This window comes from Syngnathus typhle, linkage group LG2 (genome assembly GCF_033458585.1).
Source record: "Syngnathus typhle isolate RoL2023-S1 ecotype Sweden linkage group LG2, RoL_Styp_1.0, whole genome shotgun sequence".
In the NCBI taxonomy this organism is placed as follows: domain Eukaryota; kingdom Metazoa; phylum Chordata; class Actinopteri; order Syngnathiformes; family Syngnathidae; genus Syngnathus; species Syngnathus typhle.
The window spans coordinates 573140-598484 of NC_083739.1; the positions used below are offsets into that span (position 1 = coordinate 573140).

Consider the following 25345-nt stretch of genomic DNA (forward strand, 5'->3'; position numbering starts at 1 on the left):
GTGGGCCGGGTGACGGTAACCAACAGTAGGAAGAACTGTATGTGATCTTCTGGACGCGTTCTTAATCTGGCTCCGGGGATTATGGGAGGAAAAATATCCGATGAAATTCATCCCTCCAGATCAGGGGATAGCAATACCTGCATCTCACCTTGTTCTATACGGACAGTATTGGATGATTGGAGATGACTCACGCCGGCAGATACAATGACGGACTCGCACAATGACGGGGAATCGAATCGGTTCAGGCTCGCCGAGAACACGCGACTGCAATGACGTCAATATTTGAGCGTTTGCTTGGAAGACATTCAGCGAGAATAGATAAACCCATTTCTTTGTTTAGGCTCGCAGATCCGCTTTCAAGGTCGCTCGCACGTCAAACGGCCGTTGTGAGCGATGACCCTCGGCCACATATGGCACATCAGCCCCGCGGCTAAATGCACCCGCTAAATGTCGTGTATGTCACGTGAGACATTGTGGTGTCTGATACTTGTCAATGTTTTGAGGTATAGGGATAATTCCTCTCCCTGGACTTGTTTGCCTCAAACGAGGCCACGCGGGGGACTGAGCTAAAAAGCGTAAGAGGATTCGGGACAGATGGTGTCCCATTGTTTTGGGATGTTATTATTGGAAAATGGGGTGAATTATAGAATTATAGACCACCCTCCACATCAGCATCCTTTCAGGTAAACAAAGTCGGCCCTCTTGAGTCAAGTGGATGATCCGATTGGTCAATTGTGACATCAGTGACCACAGTTCAACTAAAGCTCTTTTTACGCCCTAATTTATACTCCGCTGAAAGCACAAGATTTGCTCGTCTCACTTCCCTCCCTGATTTTTCGTCTCAACTCACCAGATGGAGAGGGGGCAGGCAGTGATGCTTTGCGCGCGTGTGTGTGTGTTGTGTGAGTGTGTTTATGTGTGTTGAGTGTGTTTAACGCATGGTTACACATGAGTTTGCATATTTACAGCTCTTGCACATTTGGCTATCACGCTGTGCATAACCCAATTAAAGGATTGCGTTGAACGAAAGGTGCGGAAAGGTGAGGCAATCTTTTAGAGACCACAATCCAACCTGACGAGCGCGTTTGCACGTGAAAGAGCGAGAGATTGTGCTCAAGCGTTAAGAAGCGCTTGGGAGAGGGGAGGGGTGAGAGAGAGAGAGAGACGGAGAGAGAGACAGCGAGAGAGAGAGAGACGCGCGAGCATCAAGTCCCCACTCCACAATCCAGCAAGCATCCTTCTACTGTAAGCCCCCCAGTGCCACTATAGGAGACCCTAAAGCTCCATAATCATGGATGGAACAAAGCCGGCCCTGGACTCCAACGCGGAGGAGACTCAAGACGAAGGACAGGAAAGCAAAGGTAGGCTGGCTTCATTCCCCGCTGCTATTTGCGCCTTTCTTTTTTTTCTTTGCGCCAACCGGAGTCCCGTTTAACCCGCGTGTAATGGCTTCCCGCTGCAAACAATAGCGAGCGGCGCTACTATTTCCCCCTTCCTCCCTCCCTTCCCTCTCTCCGCGGGGGAAAGCAAAACGAGGGCTATCTTTCTCACCTAGCCAGCCCGTGGTGCAGATTTGACGTTAATGGAAGACATAACGCTGCGCTGCGCCCATGCGCGTGCACGACTGTCTTGACAAGAGACACCTCCTCCTCATCTTTCGTCTGTCATTGTCCAGCGGCATCGCTCGGGGGCTCGGCGTTGTGATTGTTTGGGGGGTTTTGCTTCCGTGTGTGTCTCGGGCGAAGTGCCTTCAGAGAGGCTGCCGCTGCCGCCGCCGCCGCCGCCGCGCACTTGACGCAGAGGCGCGCGCGCGCGAGCGCTCCGAGGGCATCTGGCACATCCGAGCGAGCGTCCCTCTTCAGGCTCGGCGTAAAAGCTTCCTTAAAAGGCGCCAAGCTGAATCCCCTCGTAAATGACGTCAAAGTGTCTGCTTGCGTGAACGTGTCACGGTCCCGTTTTATTCGCCGCCATACGCTCAGGTGCGGACTGAATGAATCACTGTCCAGTGCAAGACATTGCATTTTTAATCGGCTAAAAACATAAAAGAGATTGCGAAGCGATGAAGTGAGTGCTTTTACAAAGTGTCATGACTTTCAATACGGTGTTACTTACGTTAGACGTGCGGCCTTAGGGGCGTGGCCTGCTTCGTCTATACATGGCAGCAAGCGGGCGTTAGTCCTTGTTCCCATTCTCTATTTCTCTTCCCTAATGGTTTTGAACTTCCCTCGAGCATGGCATTTGTAAAGCTGCACTTCATTTCGGCCATCGAGTGGGAAATTGGCATTGGTTTACCCTTTTCTTCAGCCCTTTGAGTTTTGACAGCCAGGATGTCCAAATCATGAGCACCATTTTTCACATTTGGATATTTTCGCACACCTGCGACACGCAAGCATGGTCTCTTCCCAGCTACGCTGATGTCAATTGGAGCTGAAGGAAGGAAAGGGGTGTCCCTCCATTCTGCTGCTTTAAAAAGCCATGACATCACTCCCTCCCGAGGCGCGCCGCCCCGCCGCGCGCACGGCTCTAGCCCGTCGTGCAACATCAGCTGGGCGAGCCGGCTCGAAGACCCAAAGGGGGTTAGGGTTGAGCACCAGGGCGGCCATGTTGACAATGAGCGGTTAACCCATGGGTGAGTCCTTTGGCGGCCGGTGAAGGCAAGTGGACGGCGTCAAGTGGTGAAACGTTGCACAACTGAATCCGCCCACTCTGCCGTGCCAAAATAGATTGTAGGCTGGCCTGTTTGTGTAACCATTTGTGTGCGCGCCTTTTGACATCTGGAATGTGACCATGAGCTTACAGCATCCAATAAGACGCTGCTGAAGATTTACAGTAGGGGCCAAGAGAAGCGAGTGCCCGAGTAAGAAGCTTGAGTTGGCGGCAGCCAGCTGATTTGCCTCCAAACGGGAGGACGGGCGGGTTGCATGGTATGAAGCTCAGGTACGGCTTAGGGCGGATGGATGACCGACCGGTATGATTTTTTTGAGGCTAATTCCAATATTTGCTGGAATCAAATTTGATAACCCACCTATGATCCAATATTTTGAGCAGCCCCACTCGTTGAAACACAGCGATGTTTTTCATTTGAGGAATATGAATGAAACAGGCAAAATCCACCTGTTTGGAAGCATCTTAAGGCACGGCCATTTTGCCACATGCATCACTGTTAGGTCTCGGGTCACAAGCAACCACGGGTCAGCAGGTTTCTGAAGCTGAGCCGTGACGGGTTGTTGAGAGCCGTTGAGAAGCGTGATGTCTTTTACAGTTGACGGCAAAATGGCGGCGTTGGATAAAAATGGATGAATTTGGTGGCGCACAAATGCAATATTCATCAGAATGCTGTGTTTCGCCCAGAATTTATGAAATGACTGTGACCACCAGGAAGAGGATAAGATTGACTTTGGCAGAATAGGGGAGAAGGGCTGTGAAGAAAGTTGGTTTGATGACCATCTATCTGTCGGGTGCTGACATTTGCTTTGCCTTTCTGCGATTCATCCCTTCACACTTCATTGTGATAGTTGTCGTCTCTCAAAACGGGCTTTTTGTCAACCTTGAAGCGTGACGACGTGACAAATTAAACCGAGAGCGGAGCACGCTTAAGATTCCGACCGCTAGATTCAGTGTTCAAAATGTTGGGACTTTTTTTCTAGCTGTTATTTGCTTGCTACGGTGATGGCAAGACATTTGTATCCATCTTAAGGGGAAAAGAGGTAGGTACCTGAATGCTCTCAGGTGTCCGAGGTCCCTTTCCTCCAGGCACCAGGCCAAGATTGTTTTCCTCTCCTTGGGCTTTGGAGCGATATGTGGGAGTGCTGATGAAAAGAACACACTTCCATTACATTATTGTCATTAGGTTTCTTTTTTTGAGAGGTTCTCTTCTTTTTACAGCTCAAGCCTACTTGATATAAAACAACTTTCAATTGAATTTGGTCAAGGAATAATCGACAAAATAGTTCAACCTTATAAAAGTGACCACAGAGACATTTTAAGAAGTCAAATGAAATGCCAGAGGGACTTAAGTGGGCTTCCGTACATTTCGGATGGGGCTATTGCATCCACGCGTTCTTGTTATTTGATTTGATTCTTTTATCACTGTATTGTTTTATTTTACTCCATGTAAGGTGACCGTGTCCGATAGGCGCCGTAAAATGAAGTAGTGTATTTTTATGATGATTAAATGAAATGGGAAAGGCCTTTTTGTTTTTAAGACAATCTGGCTCATTTCTCCGGAAAGGCCTCGTTCTACCACATACATAGACGCTAGCTACGTCATGGGAGCACGTGGAAAGCCGTCCCACAAGGAAAGGGTCGGCTGCGGCCCCGGCTCCGGCTCCGGCTCCGGCTCCGGCCGGTGCGTACCTCATTTGCCCACAGCGCGCTGTCAGCCTCCATCTGGAGATGCGCGCTTGCGTCTGTGTATGAGCGTTGGTTGTGCTTTCATTTGTTGACGTGCCAAGGACCAGGGGTGCTTGGTTAAAAGGTTCTATTTTTACATACATGCCTTCCTTCCTGCATTCAGTGCGGGGGGGGGGGGGGGCGGCGCATTGTGCTCCCATTCGCCTCATTTATCTGCCGTGTAGTACAAGCTCAGCTTTGTGGCCAGATTTGAACCCGCCTCCACGTCCACATAATGGACAGCAGTGATATTGGGCCCTGAGCGAGCTAGGAATAGCAGTGGGACAGGTTGGCACAGCGGGCCTTGTTTTCCACTGACGTCGGCCTTATCCGTCTGGCCTTCCTCCATCGCCCGCCCATTCCGAATCCCCTCGTCAGCGACGTCCACCGTTGCTCATTAATTAGCCAGCTCCGTGGAATTTTACACATAGTTATTCCGCAAATCTGCGAGGAAGTGAATCGGCCCTCGCATGGTTGGCTGCCACCGACTTCTTCAGCATCTCAGAGAGAGCGCCACATCGGCCAAGTGGGTTGCGTAATTTCCGAGCCGCTCGCTCGCTCGCTCGCTCGGTCGGTCGGCGCAACTTGTGCCCAGAGGGGCCATTTTGAATTTTGGTGGAGGAAACTAATATCGTCCACTCCGCTTGAGCCTACCCGACGGCACGATTTTCAAAGAGGAGACCAAAAGACACGAACATCACGTGTTCCCTCCCACGCAGTGGTGCACACCAGAAGCGGGAATAAAACGCTCCTTGAATATACGTACGTCTTCAAATATGCATGATTGAGTGAATGGAAAAAAAGAAAGAGGAAATAGAGAGCAAATGAGATGTACTACTGAACAGCGTTTGTGACAAGTTGCCATGGCAACTCATTGGCAGCCCCAAGGGAAAGAGGTGCTCTTTTTACACAGAGCAGGTGAAACCAGTTGGACGCCAAGTTAGATTGTACATGACAACAAATTTGCTATTAGCCAAAACATCCTTCCACCCAATTGATCAAAATAGAGCCTTCAAGCTTTTCACGGTTCATTTGAAGTTAGCTGTCAAACTAAACACAATAGGAGAGTTGTGAATTCCTAACAGCTTAGCCTTTATTCCGCTAGCTTAATGCTTAGACACAATGGCAAGCACATGCACAGAACCTTTTAGGAAGCTGATATTTGAACACAACTGAGGCAGCTACACATTTAGAAATTCATTAGACGGTCATATATTCTTTATCATGTGCGAGGAGCTGAGACAAGCTCTTACTGACGAGAGAGGGCCAAATGGTCGCCCGGGTTTATATCGTCTATGTATCTGTGATTTTCACGTCTATTTCGGCAATCTTACAATCCTGACGCATCGTAACAATTTTGGTCGATAGAAAACTTCACTCTCTCAAGAATAAGCCCAAAAAGAACGCCGAGACGATATACGACGCAGTGACCCGACACTGGCGTCGTAACATATTGTCTGAGCCAGCAAGTCGCTGTAAATGCAGCGTGAGCCGGCGCTCATATTTCACACGCCGCGGCGCGCGGGGCGGCTAGCGTGGTCCCAGGAGGCAGCGAGGTGGAACGCAGGAGCAACGGGCTGACCTCAGAGCGTCACCTCAATTCACTTCTAATGAATAGTCCATTGATTTCCATTAGGCCCGGCCACGCCGGCCTGTCTCTTTCCTATTAGCGAGCTTTTAAAACCACTTTCATGCCTGGAGCAGTGTTTAAAAGAACCGATGGAGTTTTGGCTGAAAAGCCTTTGGGGGCTGGGAGACAAAGCATCTCAGCGTAAATGAAAAGTTGCCACTTGTTTTCAAGTGGTTTTTGAAAGCAGTCGAAAGTGGAGATAAAAGGAAATATCCCAACGTGCGCTTTGATTTTCTTAATATTGCTGGAATGTCTCCGGACCAATGTAGCAATGAGAGTCGTTTTAGTTGGAGCCATTCAACCTTTTTCACTCCATCCCCCTTCTCATCAGCCCACTTCTTCATTAACATGAATGGGATTGAGATCGATTATGCAAGAAACTTCTTCCCCCGTTACGCAATGCAGAATCTTCATCACGAGCAGCGTACTTTGGAGTGGAGCGTCTTAAGTCCCAGATTTAATCTAGCGGCAAATGACGGGGTTTATCGCATATGTTGGCCATCACCCCAGCATGCTAAGCAGCATGACATCAGAAAAAAGCTTCCTGCTGAAGCCAATCACAGCGTCAAGGCTTGAAATATTTGCTTTCCTTGGCAGAGCACTCCATTCTGGTGTTAGCTTAGCTTAGCAATTAGCAAGGCTTCTCCATCTTATCTCTTTGTGACAGGTGTCAGCAATGGCGCTTATCCGCCAGCGACCATTATTGACTTCCGTGCGACGTGCGTAGGTCGAAAAGTAGGCTGCCGAAGGCGGTTTGCTAGCTAACCGCCACGTCCTAACTAGCGTGGAAATTCCCTCGACCCCCAACTATCTATCGGCAGTAGATTGATTACGTGAGCCCAGCAAATCATTTTGGGGCATTTTGTTGGGCGGTTCTTCTATTTTCATCGAGCGACCGACCGTCTTCGCAGTTGATTCTCAATTTTGCCATTCATTACATTCTGCTGCTACTGGATCTGTCGCTGGCATAGACGGATGGACAAAATGTCGTTGTCGTAAATACATCATTCGGAGAGCGTTTCATCCATTTGTCATTCTTTCCCCATGAATAATAGATCCAGTCAATCTCGTGCATATCCAAATGAGGATTTGTTTGCCCAATAGGCTGGATGAAGTGAAGTCAAGGCCAAAATCAATTTGCTCTTTTAAAGCCATCAATACGGGAGAGTCAAAGGGCTCGCTCTGCCGGCTCGATAGTAAACTCTCAAAGGAGAGTTTTCAGTTGAAAATCAAATCAAGCCCTTTGTGTGCTTTTGCAGCATGTCCATTTATTTGAGGTCTGCCGCAAGCTAATCTCTGCCTAAGACGATGGCAATGTGTGCACGAGGAACCCTAATTGTGCGGATGACCTGTCATTCGCCGTTTGTGAGGCAACGGGATGGGATCGGTGATGAAAGCCGACAGGGGGTTTTTAGCTTCGCTTCGTGCGAAAGTGAATCTCGTGCTCTCGCCGGATTATCTGTCATGGATCATCAAGCGAGTGTTTCTCTTTGAGGTGTCAGACTTCCTGAGCACACAACATCTCATTTCTGACATGGTGCAGGTGCATATTGTCTCGTGTAGGTATTTTCAAAGACCGCCTATGTTCGTATGGGCTCATTAGAAGGGTCCGACCCGTATGGCTTACATTATCCATTTATGTATTTATTTATTTATTTATTTATTTATTTATTTATTTATTTATCGAGGCCAATTCCAATATTTGGCCGAATAAAATTCCCATACTTGATAATCGTCAATGAATTTGAAAAAATACATAGCGAATGAAATTGTCAAAGATTTTAGTCTGTCTTAACCTTTACTTTCTAAGAAAGATTTGAAACATTTGACTGTTATTCAAAACTCCCATACTTGATAATCGTCAATGAATTTGAAAAAATACATAGCGAATGAAATTGTCAAAGATTTTAGTCCGTCTTAACCTTTACTTTCTAAGAAAGATTTGAAACATTTGACTGTTATTCAAAACGTAACTTTTACAAGCTATACAATTTGAGTAAAGCTGATTTTTTGGGGGGCTTGGGTTAATGGTCGTATGCTGTAAAGAATACAATATTTTGGGTGGATTATAAAACACATGGAGCAATTAATCTCATTTGTTTTTTCCTTGGATGCCGAAATTCTGCAAAGTGTCAAACGTGCAAAAAAACTACTGATGCTTTGGGGTTGCCAAATGGAGCAGGTCGCCATAGAAACAGCACAAAAGACATTTTTCTTTCATCCTATCTTTCCTGCCTGACAAAACTTCCAGCTTTGTTGGCGAATCTATTTTTAACAAGTTATGTAAGAGTAGCCCCCCCCCCCCCCCCCCTCCTTCTTTGTTGCTCTTGATTCTTTTGACTGTTGATGTTCGCACACGGAGGAAGCTGCGTGATGATTGTGGAGCGTTTCAGAAGGAGAACACTCAATGCTGCCCTAGAAAAACAGCTCCTGCTTTACAATTATTTATTTATCACTGGGGAATGACTTATTCATACCATCTGATGGAGATGTTTCTTCCATGACAAAAGAGGGTGGTGGGGGGGGGGGGGGTAGCGTGTTTGTACAACGAGCTGCCGCTAGCGTTAAATCTGAAGAAAAAGATTCATCCGTTTCAGCGGCCTGCAGTGATATTAATGGTTTTTAAAGAGGTTAAGCAATATACTTGTCATTGTCTGTCTTTCCGTGTTGCCGCGCCATTTGTGTTCAACTGTCACTAAAGACATTTGCCGCAGTTGCTATTTGCAATTATGTCTTAGCATTAAGCTAGCAGACTTGGAATGTTTACACCATGCTTATTTCTTTCTACATTGTACTAGACTATTACTGTTGTTCAAATACATTTTGGATTTTTTGTTTCGATTGTTCCTATGTACATTGCCCCTACCCCGTGTTCTCCTTCAGAATTGTTATTGTCGAATATTTGTCTAAGCGCAGGAAGAGTGGCAGAGTAAAACAAAAAATCAAAACCATTGCTCAATGCTCACTGTGTTTGCTTTTTACGTTGACAATGACAAACGTCTCGAATCTTGTTTGAAATACTTTGATCCATCAAGTTGACAGTAAACAAGTTACAAGCAATAACAAGTGAAAATGGGCCAAAGGATTGTGACGATTCCAAGCACGTGTGACTTGAACCCTGCACGGCTGCCTCCTACAGGATGCTTTGAGTGCTGCATCAAATGTCTGGGTGGGGTCCCCTACGCCTCCCTGGTGGCCACCATCCTCTGCTTCTCCGGCGCGGCCCTTTTCTGCGGCTGCGGCCACGTAGCCCTGACCGGCACCCTGACTATGCTGGAGAACCACTTCTCCAGGATCAGCAGCGACCACGGCACCCTTACCACGGTGTAAGTTGCGGCCCTTCCTCAGCGCTTGGAAGAAATCCACCTTTGCTCCACTTGAAGCCTTTCCCATCTTTCCATGTGGCCAGCGTTCAGATCTTTCAGTACATCATCTACGGCATCGCCTCGTTCTTCTTTGTCTACGCCATCGTCCTGCTGGCCGAGGGCTTCTACACCACGAGCGCCATCAAGAAGGAGCTGCAGAGTGACTTCAAGACCACCGTGTGCGGACGTTGCATCACCGCCTTTGTACGTCTCACACACACACATGCTCAAAGTATGGTGTTGATGCTTTCTTTGGGCTCTCTCTCTGGGTGGTTTTAGGTGCTTTTTCAAAATCTTACAAACCATTTTGGGCCATTGATTACATGCAAAATGTCCCTATTCCTAGCAGCTGGATCCCCTGTAATGCCAATTGGATTATATTTGATATATCCTTCTTCGCCTCACAGAGCCAGCTAGCTTGAGCGAGCGGGAGCATTTTCTGCCCTCTTGAGAGCAAGCCAAGTTGGACGAGCAAATGACATTTGTGTTGTTTACTCGATTTCCATTTCTTTGTGTGTCTTGGCATGTGAAGAAACGGACAATAAAGCAGACTTGGACTTTTGACTTGGATGTAGCAATCTGCACATTTGGACCATGCAAACCCATCTCTCTGCTCTTTCCAGTTCATGTTCCTGACCTACATCCTCGCCCTAGCCTTCCTCACTATCTTTGGCTTCACGGCCATCCCGGTGTTCCTCTTTTTCAACATGTGGAACACCTGTGCCGCCATGAGGTCCCCGGACTCCAACATCACCTCGCCCGACTCCATCTGCGTGGATGTCAGGCAGTACGGTAGGTGGCACCAACACCATTTTCGTAAACTTACCAACACCATTTGGTCAACTTACCAACACGCATTTTGTAATTAGACTCCAAACGTCAAGCCTGAAATAACAGAAAGGAATACATTCCGTTGGGATGGATGGAAACACTTTGGGCTTCCTTTCAATAGGTCTGAAAACGACATTGTGATGATGGAAATCCTGACTGGATTTAGTTGCAAATCCACTCGGGCCGGCTTTATCCCGCCCGCTGTGTGTTTTGAAGGCCCAGTGTGTCACTGTATGTGACCTGCACAGCTGGCTGGCTGGCTGGCTGGCTGGCTGGCTGGCTGGCTGGCTGGCTGGCGAGCAGGACAAGGATCACATTGGCATCCTGGGCAGCCATGCTCTTCAACGGCTGCATAATTACATTCCCACTTGATTTCAATCGGCCTAATATACATGTATACTATATATATATTTTTTTTTGGGATGAGCAAATAAAAGGAAACACAAGCCACGTGTGCCTGACTCAAAGCTTTGATCCCACAGGTATCATTCCCTGGAACGCAACACCGGGAAAAGCTTGTGGTGCCACCCTGGGAGACATCTGTAACACCAGTGAGGTGAGACACGTTGTCAAGCGGGACATTTGCTCTCATTTGGATCTTTTTTTCATCTCCACTAACCTGAAATCTGTTCTGGATTGTAGTTCTACCTGTCCTACCACCTCTACATTGTGGCATTTGCCGGTGCTGGAGCGACTGTTATAGCACTGGTGAGCCTCTCTTGGTCTCTTCGTATGCACGTTGCCATGGTGCAAGCCTCTGTTTCCATAGCAACCTTCTGGCTCCGAGCGTAAAGCCACGGGATAAAACACTCCCCAGCTGTGTCTGTGTGCGCAAAGGGTCACTGTTTCTGTTTGGAGCTCAGATGAGGGCACGTTTGGTTCGTGGTCATTCAAAGCGATGCTTCCGACACAACATTCTTTGGAACGAGAGCTAGAATTGGCCAGAGTTGACCCAGCTATTGAAGTTTGCGAACCATAACTGGGGGTCAGCTCATATTGCATTTAATTCAATTGGGGTTCAAATCCTAAACACATCTCGCCAAAATGTTTCCACAGATTCACTACTTGATGATCTTGTCAGCCAACTGGGCTTACCTGAAGAGCGCCGTCTCCACGCACGACTACCAAGACATCAAGACCAAGGACGACCAAGACCTGGAGGCAGAGGCGCGCTCCAAGGAGGGCCAGAACTCGTCCTCCTACTCATAAGGATGAGCCACTCCCTCGTCATAGAGCGCCGCCCGCCCATTTCCTCCGCTCACACTTTCAACTGCCACACTTAGTAACCCATCCGGCTCCTTCATAAAAAATGCTTTCAATTTTTTTAAGACAAAACAACAACAAAAAACACCCTAGTTATAGTCAAGGGTCCCGCCATCTCCTGAGTCTCTCTGCTCTTCCCTTCCCTTACGCCATGTTGGATAGAGTGGGCGTGTTTTCCCACCAGAAGGGAACGGGATTGAGGGTCAGGAGGAAGGGCACCCCCCCCAAAAAAAATCGGCTTCCGAATGGGAGAGCTGGTCCATCAGGCTGGAGCTCGTATACGGTCGGTGGGTTAACCAAGAGTCACCCGGCTGTCGGGCCGCGGCTCGTCCGAGTGGGCCGGATGGCGTCCTTGCCCACCGCTGAGCCAGCGCAGCCTCTCCATGACCCCCCCCCCCCCTTGACTAAATAAACTGTGTTGACTGTGGGCGCCCGCCAAGCGCAAGTCAGACAGCAACAACATCCTCTCTTTTTTTGATGTTTTATATGCATATATATACGTATATATATGAATATATTGTGTGAATGTGTGCGAATGTTGTCGTTTTTTAATACCTTCGGAAAATGCCAGCGACTCTTAAGATCATTCTTATGTTTTCTTTCTTCTCACTTTACTTCTATACATCACTAACTATTGTTAATGCTCAAAATATTGTTACTGTAAAAACTGAAAAAAAAAAAAATACAGACTATCCCTTAGCAAGTCAAGTCATTTGAAGGCATATGTGATTTGGCATATTGGAAAACGCTTCGCTCAGTTTGAGTTTAATGACTAAGAGATTTTAATACTCAATCATTCAGACCAAAGTTAAAGGTTAAAGGTAATTGCCTAATAATTATTTTCGCAGCACCTCGGGTTTCAAAATGTTTGCGATTCCTGTCTTAAAAGGGTCTTCAGCAGTTTTTCCCAACCAGACACACGTTTTAAATGAGAAAAAATGTCCCTGTCAAAAATGAAAATGAAAGTTAATCATAGATGTTTTAGTGGATGCTCTGCTTGTAACTATAAAATACTGGCATAGATAGATAAACAAAGCTAATTTGTGGTCAATAAAATCAAAAATGTAATAGTGTCCTGTGGCACACTGGTTGGGAATAAGTGATCTAAAGCCCTTGCTTAAAAAAAATAAAACATATTTTACTTCTTTTTGAGGAAAAAAGTCCCAATTGTAAATACTCAAATCATCCCAAAAGATTTAAATTGATAGATTTAAAACCATTTAACGCAATCAGTTTTTTGTCCATGTTATTTACTTATTTATTTATTTATTTATTTCCAAACATGTATTTTCCTTCTGTGTGTTTAGGACTCCAATGCTAGATCAGCATTTGATCATTTGGTTGTGTGAGGGACACAGAGCAGTCATAACACAATGGATTGAGCTTCTTGTGATAGAAACATTGAAAGAATTCATTTAATCGCTTTTGAGTTCTTCTCATTATTCTGTATTGATTATAAATCTCATTTGTATTGTATTTGTAATGTTTTTGATGACCACTGACTCGTCAGTCCCGCTGAGTGTTTTTTTTTTTTTTTTTTTTAACCCTCTCAGATGAGCCACAGACTGTTTCTGGATGTTTACACACTGAACAAAACAAGTCAGGAATTTTCATACATTCATTTTATAATCTGATATTGTTTCGTAATCATAATCTATACTGTATAATTGATCACTACTTAGTCAACCCTAAAAAAAAGAAAAAGTACTATTTGATGAAATGAAGCATGTCAGTATTGTCCAAGTGTGCAGCTGTCTATTCTGTATTTAAAAAAAAAAAAAAAAAAAAAAAGGACTTTATTGCCATGTGTGCTATGTTTGATAAATATATCTCCTCTGCCGCCAAGTGGATGTCAAGTCAAATTTAAATTTCCTATCCGACAATTCATGTCAGGGTGTTGTAATTTCCTTATTATTTGCATGAAGGAGACCTGACTGTGTCTTTGCAGTTTTTTTCAGGTGATGTGTGGTAAATTGTATGACAACTTTGCTAGGCGGTGTTTTCCCCCACTTCCTCTAACCCCCCCCCCCCCCACCGCCCATTTTCTAAAAAACCAAAACAAAACCCCCAAAAAGATCCATTGTACTTTGATGGCAACGTAGTCTATGTAGGTGTTTCCTTATGCTTTTTAATTTAAGTTGGGAATAGTTTTATGACTGCTATACAGTGATGATTTTTGTAACCTTCTCTAGTAAAACCGGTATTTTTATTATCGTGTCACTGTTGTCTCCTGCCTCTTTCTTGACTTCCCTTTCAAATGAATGTGTTATGCAAATTGGACATTTAATCACACCCTTGCATTCAATCCGTAGTTGGATTTTACACACATCCAAACAAAACGGGACATGAAATCACATGACTTCTTTCCACATGCATCCATACCGTTTTTATATTAATTTGACAGCTTACCTGACAAACGAATAGATGTGATGGTCATGGGTACCCACCCTCAAATGAACCCTGGACTGGTGGCCTGTCAACTGAAGAGCACATGTGGACAAGCATTTACATTACACCCTTCAATTAAATGTGTTTAAAGGGAAGCTCAATTTTGGTGGTAAACGTTTATAATAGTTAAACATCACAAAGGAAAGTTTATAATTTGCTCATTTACATTATATACTGCATTTTGAAGGGAGTGTATTTGCGATTAGCTTTAGGCTAGTGCCGTATTGGCATTGAGCTTGTGCGGTATTAGCATTAAGCTAGTGCGGTCTTCTTTGCTTGTTTCGCAAACACGAGGTCTATATTGACTATAAACAAACTGTCATGACGGAGCTTACATTTTTTGGGGTCATTGTTCACAGTTGCTTTTTGTGAAGTGACTCGCATTCAGCATTGGAAACGGACCATTTGGTGTTCAATGAAGCGATTATGCATGGTGTTTGTATTTTGAGGGTCGCCATGAAAACCCGTACAAACACTTAAATGAGCAGAAATCACTCGAAGAAAAGGCTCATGATCAGTTGAAAATCTGAAAATTGTGGAATGAAAAATCTCGTGATTTTGGAGTAGAGAAACACTTCGAGATTCCAAATGCAGCCAGTGAGCGACATTTCCAAATCACCTTCCTTGGAAATGAAACAAGCCATGCCGTTTCCTTCATCGACTTGGGCTGTTCCACGTGCGTGACGTCACATGCCAGTTGGTGCTGTGACTCGAGCGCCAACCGGTGGACATTTTGAAGTATTAATACTCTTCACTTACTTATTGAAATAGTCACATGCTATACTTAAGTTCAATTATAGATACTTGGCTGATCTTTGTGATAAAAATGTTCTTTAATATAGAATATTAAAATAGAATATATTGTTCAAACACACAAAAAACAAACTTTTCTTGAACATGGTGTATGTTTCGGTCTAGTATAACACTTTTTAGAATATCGATTTGTTATTGTTGAAATGTTAAACTTCAACAGCATGTTTTTGTAACATTGTTGACGTTCAGTAGATGTCGCCTGTAACAAAGGATTTCACTTAAGTAGTGTCTCAGTCTGAACCCTAGGGGGCAGTATATATATACCATATATACCATATATACCATATATCTATCTATCTATCTATCTATATCTATATCTATAACGTACAAGACAGCGTTTTAAGTTCTCAAATCAAAGTGTGACGGGACAATGGTGGTCAGGAACTAAGCTGTATTTCGAGTGCAATTTAAAGCAACCAAGTGAGGTACATGGAGCAAAACCAGGTCACACCACCACAAGCAAACATAGGCCAAAGAAACAAAGAGGAACAAAAGTGGGAGCGCTTCAGCAGCAGCTGGAATGGGTGACGCTCTTCCTACTCAAGTCCACCGTGTTGGTGTGGATGAGGTGGTCCGCGCGATCGTCCCGCGTGAGGATCAGACGGATGGCTTCTTCAAAAGCTGATGCCACATTGGTGGAATCCTTGGCGCTGGTCTCAAAGTAAGGCAGTCCTCCGTTGTCACGGCACCACCGCTGCGCGTGCTCCCCGGACACCTGGCGCTGGTCCACGTCCACTTTGTTGCCCAGCACCACGAAGGGGAACATGTTGGGCTCCTTGAGGTCGGCGTAGTAGGCGAACTCTTTCTTCCAGTTGTCCAAGTTGCCAAGACTTTGCGCGTCGTCCACACTGAATGTGAGCAGGCAGCAGTCGGAGCCGCGGTAGAAGGGGGTGCGCAGGCTCCGGAAGCGCTCCTGGCCCGCCGTGTCCCAGATCTGCAAGGTGATACTTTGGCCGTCCACCTCCAGCTCCTTGTTGAGGAACTCCACGCCGATGGTGTGGAAGAGGCGCGAATCGAATTTGTTGCTAACGAAGCGGTTCATGAGGGAGGACTTTCCCACGCCGCCGTCGCCCAGGAGAATCACCTTGAACAAAGGCGACTTGGAGGTCATGGCTTAGGCGGGGCCCGTTTTGAAAGTCCAGGCGTTGACGTCCACTGTTGATGCAAAAGATCACAATATGAGCAAAGTACACGATCATAGTTTGTGGTGCATCTCCGTATGAAGCGACTCGTGATGAAGTATTCATCCAATTTGCTTACGTACTGTTCTGAACTATGCGATGAGAGCTTGAGTGCGGACTGCGGAGTGTATTGAAAAGTTCAAGGGATCGGATTTTTTTGGATCACATGTTCGTATGTGCGTGCATCATCAAAGAGTAAGAACGAAGCTAACTCGAATGGAATCAGATAGTCAGTCTACTGCTGAGAATGAGCAAATTGAAAGGGCCAGGCCGCCGCCAGGCCGCCGCCGTCAGATGCGTGCGCGACAGACAGGCTAAGCCGTGCCTTTCTTTTTGCTCAGCAAAAAAACAAACACTTTTTTGTTGACAAAATGCTGTTGGGATTACAAAAATCAATGTTTTAATGAATTCTGAATTTTCGAAAGAAAATAAGTTGAAAGCTTCCGGCTAGTAAATTGATACACTGCACAATGGATGGTGTAAAATACAGGAACTAAAGCAAAAAGAAGAACTATTAGTGTTGTACATCGTTTGGATAATAAGCGCTAATGTTTTGACTGTCCGATAAAGGAAAAACCTACCTTGTACTTTGACTTTCTCTGTGACCTGTCAGTACAAAAGTGTCTTTCCGTTCATTCAACCGGCCGGGGAGTTGACGCAGAAAGGCGGCGGCAACATGGCGATGGACGCCTGCCTCTGTTCCAACTCACATGAGCCCCGTGTCTGGGTCACGCCTGCCTCCCTGCCTCCGTCCGTCCCTCCACCCGGTCATGTGCAAGCTGCCACACTTTATCGTTTGAGCCAATGGGGAGGAAAAGAGAAGCTTTGTGTGAATCTCACATGCGCCGCATTTACTGTGGAGAATGAACAAATCCATTCAGTCAGAGATGGAATCATTCCTGCATTTCTCATTTTAATGACTTTTTTGTTTGAGTACAACCAAGTGAAGCGAAAGAAAAGATCATTCAAACCAAGGATATCAAAAGAGGAACATGAAGAACAGTAAGGTGTTCAAATCTTTTACACTCTCAGGAATGCAGATTTGATACAAGGATTCACATATGCGGCGGGCGGCACTGAAAGTTGACTTCAGTAGGGTGAAATTCGTTTTATCAACACTTCCCAAAATAGCAGAATGGACACTGACCAGATTCCACCGGCCTCACAATCTGGAAGTGTTATCTTCAAGATTACACTGCTTGACGTGGGCCTAATGGCTTGAATAAGCTCAATTGTTTTGAAAGGTGATCATTAAAAGAAAACCTGAATGCCATGTTATACACAGAAAAGTAATATTAGTAAAAAAAGATGCTCATTTCTGTAATTAGCAAGTGTGTGTGTGTGAGAGAGCGTGTGCGTGTGTGCGTGTTGACTGGACCTCAGGCTGTTTCACGTTGAAAGATTCACATGTCAAGCATTTCTTATGAGCTTCACATGCCTGATCACATGAGAGCCTCTGGTGATGCAGCCAGGGTTTTAGTTATTTAAAACATTTTCAAATATTTGTGCCCGTCAGGCAGCACGCTACACTAGCGGGCGGCTAGCACATTTGTTTCCCAGTCCCCAGGTTCCAGGTTTGAATCAAGCTGTGTGGGTTTTCTCCCGCCAGTTTTTTCCCCCAAAACATGTCATAAAATACATTATTCCAATTTCCATCCATTTTCCATCATATCAGCCAAGAGGTCAAAGGCCACTCACAACAACTGAGGCCACATCCTTAAAGCGATTTAAAACTTCTTATCAATATTGAGAACAATGTGACTTGCCACACAAACAATGACGACAACAGTTCAAAACTGTAAGAGAAGTTTGCTCAAGTATAAAAAAAAAAAATTCTTTCTTTCTTTCTTCATATATAGTCCTTAATCACAAAAAGGGCTTCGTTCACATGGGTGAATAGCAAACAAAGATCAGAGGCAGAGCCAGCCGCTGTGGTACCACTGCTGTCCACAAGCGCGGCAAGTCACAAAGGTCATGGCCTGGTCATCGGGGCCTCCCCGCCGCACCCACGCCGGCATGAAGAGCGTCCCGCGGTTCACCTGCGCCACCCTGCAGTCGGAGCCGCCGCAGCGCCGGCAGCGGAGCCGCCGCGTCTCCGTCCCTTCCACCCCGTGAGGAAGCTGCCGCTCGCTCACCCCACCGGACGAGTACTCCTCCCTCAAGCGCCGGAGCTGGGCGCAGGCCATCTCCTCCGCCGACATGCGGGCCAAGCCCTCGGGCGTCAGGGAGCCGCTCATCAGGCCCATGTGCAGATGGCTGTTTTTTGGGTTCTTCAAGTTGGCTACTTTGCTTCTCACGCAAGCTTTGTATTTGAGCTGATTGCGGGCGTGGATGCGGTGGATGTGGCGCTCCACCTGCGCAGCCAGCTCCGTGGCCTGGTCCGAGTGGTCAGGGCGGAGAGCGGAGATGAGCAGCTCAACGCATTTGGACCTCAAAGCGGCTGTAGCGTCATCTGTGCGATTCTCTCCGGCCAAGGAAGAGCAGGGAGCCTCTTGCTCTGAAGGAGCGCCACTGGAGTCTTCTGCCATTCAGCGTTAGAAGGACCAACTCAAAGTGCGGAGTGAGAATATTTTTTTCAGGTCCTGGTGAACTCCCGTCGTGCTGTGTGCCTTGCGCCTCCACCAGAGCTGCTTTCAAGGAACCTGTTGAGAACTTTGGCGATGAGCGCGCCGCTGCTGTGACATCACACCTGTTGCGCGTCAATACGTATGTCATCGAAGGTTAGGATTTGTCTTTCAATGTGCCACTTCCATATTTGCATCGCTTTGAACGGACATATTTTCGATGGATTATGAACAACAACAATCGCTATATGTACAATGCAAATCAGCCAGTTGCACTAATGTTCACATGGACAGAACATTGGGAATATTTTGGGGTGTGGTGCCGATCCCTGGATGATACTCCCGAGCTTTTGCGCTTTCTTCTGACTGTCTGCTGTGCGCTCTTATGTGCTGTGTTATTTGTTTATTTATTATTGTTTATGCCCTCTTGTTTTTATTTTGCCTTGTTTATCGTGTACTGTGTCTCGTCACCGTGGGATACGTCATTTGGATTGCTTTGTGTGTCTTGGCACGAAGGAATTGACAATAAAGCCGACTCTCTGACTCTGAATATACTAGCTTGTATTGTGTACAAACGGAAGAGTCATGTTGACGTGCAGTACATGCCACGCTTTCTCTTTGTATTGCTCTTTCATTTCAGGCTTTCCACTTGTGCTTCGATGCAATCTTCATTCGATTTCCTACTTGTGACATACGTAATGACAACAAAGCACTCATGCAAGGTGCTTTCTCTTTTAAAAACAGTACCTGAACTCTTTCGGCCTCCTGAACTGCTTTGGATCGAAAACAAATGTCAACAAACTGACTGATTGTCCGGAGCGGCCATCTTGAGTTAGCCGCAAGATAGTGCTGTCGTCTCGAAAAAGGGGCCGACAAATTCTTCTTCGTTTGGTTTTGATTAGCAAATGCCATTGAAGTCACATTACCGTCACCTATTGGTGTGAAGGAGGAATAACACACAGATCCAATTCTAAAAGCCAGCTGACTTTAATTGATACCAAATATTGCTTCTGGGTACTTTAAACCAGACTGCTTGCTTGTCTATACGAGTCTCTCAGATCAGAAGCCGTTTACTTTCACAGAATAAACCAAAAGAATTGATTCTGCGTGTGTGACCCAGTCCAGAAATGAATACTTTTTTTCTTTTTTTTTTAAAGACATATTCACTGGCTGGTTATGGTATTTTAGATAAGATAGTAGAATGCTATCTGTACATCCACTCAAGAATTTGGGAGCTCATGGTATCTCACTCCAAGTTGGGGCAAGTCTTTCAGCTCTTGCCAAATTGTATGCTATTTGGAAAAGAAAAGAAAAAATCTGGCATTTTGTCATTTTGGAGCAGAGATTCTGGAGATTCTGGATTCTTGGAGAAGAATTCTTAAAAGCTGGTCAATCTTTAAAGGACCATGACATGGATAACTCTTGCTTGTCCATATAAACAGCATTGAACTAACAAAGGGTCTATTTTGTATTTCTTAGAAATATTGTTCATAAATCTGTCTAAATGTGTTAGTGAGCACCTCTCCTTTGCTGAGCTATTAGTCCACCTTAGGGAAAAGATAGCAATAATAGCCATTAAAATAATGAATTGTCAATAATCATAGACTGTATTGGCATTCTGCTGTCTCAGATCTTTTCATAAGGTACGTATATGATGAAGGGCATCAGGGGAGGTCATATATAAGCTGAGGTATGGACATCACCATCCACATTTTATATTGGTAAGAAGCTCTTTATATTTACATAGGCACACAAGGCCTCAGAGGGGAAGCTGGCGTCTTCATTGAATAGGCTTCAAGCCGCAGCTCTTAAAAGCCCACACCAAAGCTTTTGGCTGCAGTAATGTTCTCTCTCCCTTAATGCAAATGTACGGGAATGTTCAGAAGGCAGCTGGTGGAGGGTCACTTATGAAAGGCGCGGCGGCGGCCACCGTCGGTGAGGACGTTACGACGAGAGACGGTCATCCATCCATCCATCCATCCATCCATCCATCCTTTCAGCCGCATAAAGAATGGCTTCCAGCTGACCTCCCTATTGTTGACCGCACAAGCATGGAATGCTCCTGGTCGGCTCTTATCAGATCATTCCACTGAGGGCCGTTGAGCATTCCTGCTCTGTGGGAATGGAATTTTACCAGCATGCGGCCCGCTAGGATGGCCTTAGTCCAACAGGTGGCGCTCTATACACTGTGGTGACAGATTTGGAGTATCACTTCCTGCTTGTGCTGGCCCCTCCCCTTGTGCGGACCACACCAGACCAGACCAGACCAGACCAGACATGTCGACGGGGGCTAAGGGGGGGCTAAGGGGGGGCTTGGCTGATACATACAAAGGAGGGCAATTTATAAATAAATATTCTGTAGAATTTCAAATAAAATGCTGGACTGGCTTAACAAGGGCTAGAAGGGAAACTCAGAAATTCTGAGAGGGATTTCTAAATACATTCTATATGCGGTTTGAATTTCATTGTTACAAATGTGTAGCACTTCATTGACGACATGGAGCACTGGTGTCAAACTCAAGGCCCGGGGCCCTGATCCGGCCCACAACATCATTTTGTGTGGCCCGCGTTTCACAACACTGAGATGTGCCAGATTTTCTTTTTTTTCTACCCCCCTCCCTCCGTGCTGCATATACTATGTGAGAATATAACATTGATTTGGGTTGACAGTCATAACAGGGAAACCATAACTATCACGTGGCCCGTGACAATAACCTTGACGCAGAGCAGTAAAATGACAAACAGCGGGTGGAGATAAGAAATGAACAAGAAAACGAGCGGAGCTGTTAGAACAAGCTGCCTGCCGACTCGAAGGCGCCATCTTTGAACCTCCCAAGATATGAAAACATTTCAATAACGTGAAAAGACACACAACCTTGTAGATCACACATGAATGAAAGGCATCCATAATGACTCAGGATGCTGTTTAACAGTGGAAAGCATTGTCTCTGCGCTGAGTGCAAAATGGAGGTTCACTTTGAGGCTGGGCTTAATGTCCTTTGACAAGCGTGTGTGTGTGTATGTGTGTGTGTGCGTGTCACTACTCGCCCACTCATCACCAAAGCAAACACACACACACACACACCATGACCTTGAGTGTGATCCCACATGACGGAAGGAACTTTTTTCCCTGAATTTCAGCCCCGAAGGTTGATCTGTTTTGACTGCCGCTCCTGCCGCGTTCCGTTAGTTCCCACTTTGAGGGTGCCATCGGCGAGACATTGTCATGGTCACCCCCCTTAGGAAACAACATGCCACCAAGCACCAAGACTGAGATGGAGCGCTTTGGATGCTGTCTGATGTGGCAAAATGTGGAGGTGCAAGTCGTGGTTGTTAGTTGCTAAATGCATTCCTGAATTCCGACAATTCATTTCACTTGCCTCTGTTACACACAAAAAAATGACATTGAGCAGATCCAAAGTTCTCCCATTAATCCTTCCCCCCCCCACACCCACCCACACACACAGCAACTGAATATAAGCTTGGCCTAACGAGTTATATATAGCCACATCCTGTTATAAAGTGCCTGAGTGGCATTTTTCTCTCAATTGTAAAATGAAACAAAGTATTGCCAAGCAGTCCAATCTTTTGCCCGTAATTCAATTCTGTTTGTAAGCCTTAAAGGATCAGAACAGAAGTTCTTTTCGATTCCTCAATTCAATTTCAATGAATTTCTGCTGCCTGGTTTCCAAGTGCACATTCAGCTTGGTTGTGTAACCGAGTCTCCTTCGGCGTCTTCAGTCACCTCCTCTCTGGTCATTTCCGTTGCAATTCTAGATGTCCCATAGTTGAGATTCTTTCGACCTGCAACGTTGGAGGACGCCAGCGGTCGGCAAGTCAGACGAGAGAAAAATGCAAGAAAGGCACAACAGGATGGGGAGTATGTATTCATGTGAGCATGCACACGCTCCAGATGCTGATGCGCAACCTTGCAAATTCCTTCCTGGTCACGTGGCAAATCATCCGGAGCAGATTGAAAGCAGGTCGGTCGGTCGGTCGCTCACCAAGTCTCTTTTGCAATGTCTGGCTAGACGATACAAAAACTGTCGACCCTTGTTCTTTTCTTTTCTGTAATTCTTCAAAATGGTCAGAATGGAAGGAAGGTGCCAGAGTGGGTCCACATAAGGTTTTGATCACACCAAAAGCCAGGTGGAGGCTGCTGTCGTTGAAACTTGTGCTTTGAAATATCCGGAGGTCGTTGGGTCGGCCATCTTGAGTTTTGCTATACCAACTAAATAATCACCACCTCTTGCCTCGGTGATGGAGTTCAGAAGACACGACACTAACATCTGATCTCATGTGATTAGAGGCAGACTTTGCACCGTGGACCAACGCATACTCGTGGTTCCGCCCAATTGGACTTCTTTTCGACAATAGAGAATAACGAAATTTTAGGGAAAACATTTAATGGCGGGGGGGGGGTCATTTTTTTCCCAATGAATTTATATTATTATAGAAATTCGTCATTTGAATAGAAGGGGTCCAGTCCAATATATGATGGCGCAATACCTGCATAGTTAACAAAGGGAGTGAATGTCCAATAAACCCATTTTATGACATGCGTTGTTTTAAAGCTGTCCGTGATATTAATGAAGGAGTAGTTGGACGCCCGCCGGCGGTCCGGACAATCCTGGCCTCCCAAACAACCCTCCCACATTCCGAAAAGAATGACGACTCTGCTCTGCAGCAGAAATGGCTGATTCTTAAGCTCAGGGCCAAATAGCGGAAGAGGGGAAAAAAAATGAGCCGCTCAACATGGTAACAATGAAAAGGCATCCAGGTTATTTGGCTGCTTTCAGTGCAACAGGGGAAGGAAGGAACAGCCCATATTCTTTAGCGCTGACTTCATGCAGGAACACGATCATACCCCCAAAAAGTCAATTGCACTTTGTTTTTTTCCACAGCAAAATGAATCGCTTGCAGCCAAGCATTTGTCGAGGAAAACCTTCTTCACCTGCCACGCTTCATTGATCACATCACCGGCCCACCACCAGAAGAACCACCAAAGGCTTCTTTCTAATGAGCAGCAATGCCCACAGATCAGTTGGACAGCTGCCACAGCAGGGGAAACCTCTTGGCAGTGCCTACAGAAACATTCCCTCCATTTTGAAGGTCCAGCATTGACCAAGGCTGGCTTTGTTCAGTCGTGACAAGTAACAAAGAACACAAGCTACATAACTTGAGTATTTCTTCCGTACTTGCTTGGTCAAAATAAGCGTGTTACTGCTTTTGGTCGATTGATAAATACGTTGAAAAGGGGGGACTCGTAAAACATTGGTACATTAACATTGGCATTTATTCATGTCAAAATGATCTTCACCGTGCAAGTCTAAAAACTACTGGTGTTTAAAAAAGGATCTTGTCTAATCTGGGGGGACAAGTATATCCGGATGAAGATTTGGAGTTGCTATTTTTAGCTAATTTAGCATTTTCAATTGACAAGTTTAGCAACGCTATGATGACATAACGGCCTGAGCTAATGCTAGCTTAGCTAGCTGGTTTTCCTATGGAAGTTGACACTTACTTTTTTCTGTTGTTGTGCCCAATTATCAAAACAAATATGTCTCCATTATCAAAAGATGTATTATATCTCCATTCATTCAGACAATTGTTTGATGACTTTGTTCGTTTTTGAACGCGTCATTTTTGTAATTGTAAAAGTACAATGATGTCCTTTTACTTAGGTACAGAATGCAAGTATTTTGACCGCTTCTGCCGCACATATGACATAAGTCTAATGCCACAAGTGCAGAAGGACGAATTCGTCTGTTGCCGTGGCCTGCCTCGAATGTCTGAGGAATGGCCAACAGCACGGCAGGGATGTTCACAATTACACTTCGGTCCAGCTCCTGCGCTTGCGTGTGTGATTGGCGAAAAACAGAAGGGAAAAATGAGGCGCTGCGGACGGACGGATGGACGGATGGATGCAGTGATTACATAAAGCGACGTGTAGTGATTGGCTCCTTCCAAGCGGGCACGCCACAACCTGGTGGATTATGGGTAATAATGGTAGGAGACTGCAGAGAGGACCGACTGTCACCACGGACGCTCTCTATGGATATTAATACCACAGCCAAGCTTCAGAATCAAAACGATGCTGTGAAATTCGACATCAAACCCTTTCGACTATTTCAGGGCAAATATGCTTTGGGGTTACAAAGTTTGTTGACTAGTATGATTAGACGACACAAGCGCAACCCAGATACCAACGGTTGGAGTTACCTCACTGGAGCCAAAACACTTTGACAACTTGTTGACAGAGGAGGGCCTTGGCTTTTTTTTTCTTCTTCTTTTTCAGTTCTCTTAAATGATGTCGGCTATCAGCGACCCATGCGCGCTGAAACACAAGCCAGCAGCCAGGCCAAAGCATCTCCCTCGAGCCCGAGGCATGTACACAGATCGGCCGCTTTGAGTCGGAGCCATCGATTCCCGGAGCCATCTGCCCGATTGCGGTTTCCGTGACAACGCGATGAAAATGCCCACTTTTATTGAAGGCTGCCATCTCAGATGTTATTGTCTCATGTTGTGAAAGTACGCAGCCGTTTCGACATCCACTTCTCGAGTTCCCGTGAAAATAGCAGAGCTGTCTGCAAAGAGATCCGCTTTTCCGCTTGTGACCTTTTTGCCCAGGCTTTCACCTCCATCTTTCAATTCCTCCATTGTGTACCAATGCTTTAACCCTCAGACTTTTTTTTTTTTTCCCTGCTGCCTGCTGGGAATCAGTGGCATGCTCTTTGTTCTGTTGCGTGGCTACAACAGATCCGTCCAGATCAAATAAATAATGGATACTAGATCAACGAAAGAGTTTGCGTACCTGAAATTGAGCAGATCAGACTCATGGATACGTCCTTAAAAAGG

The 25345-nt window shown here is 45.8% G+C and overlaps 2 protein-coding genes across 4 annotated transcripts; one reads left to right on the top strand and one right to left on the bottom strand.

The window, feature by feature from the left end:
* The first annotated feature begins 841 nt into the window (after positions 1-841).
* Positions 842-13698, top strand: LOC133144452 (neuronal membrane glycoprotein M6-b-like). Its single transcript, XM_061267143.1, has 7 exons — positions 842-1361; positions 9162-9348; positions 9432-9591; positions 10011-10179; positions 10701-10774; positions 10861-10926; positions 11275-13698. Exons 1-7 carry the CDS (start codon positions 1292-1294, stop codon positions 11425-11427), a joined length of 879 nt encoding a protein of 292 aa, XP_061123127.1. The 5' UTR covers positions 842-1291; the 3' UTR covers positions 11428-13698.
* Positions 13699-14741: 1043 nt separating this feature from the next.
* LOC133144520 (ras-related protein Rab-9A-like) lies at positions 14742-19910 on the bottom strand. 3 transcript variants are annotated; one of them, XM_061267303.1, is made up of 3 exons: positions 19235-19910; positions 16505-16710; positions 14742-15897 (listed from the first exon to the last, which is right to left on the bottom strand). In XM_061267303.1, the coding sequence occupies exon 3, from the start codon at positions 15851-15853 to the stop codon at positions 15248-15250; it is 606 nt and encodes a 201-aa protein (XP_061123287.1). In that variant the 5' UTR covers positions 15854-15897; positions 16505-16710; positions 19235-19910; the 3' UTR covers positions 14742-15247. The 3 variants fall into 3 exon arrangements, with proteins under 3 accessions (XP_061123287.1, XP_061123277.1, XP_061123270.1); XM_061267293.1 differs by lacking the exons at positions 14742-15897; positions 16505-16710 and adding an exon at positions 16817-18612 and having other exon boundaries at positions 19235-19439; XM_061267286.1 differs by lacking the exons at positions 14742-15897; positions 16505-16710 and adding an exon at positions 16817-18565 and having other exon boundaries at positions 19235-19416.
* Between the last annotated feature and the right edge of the window lie 5435 nt (positions 19911-25345).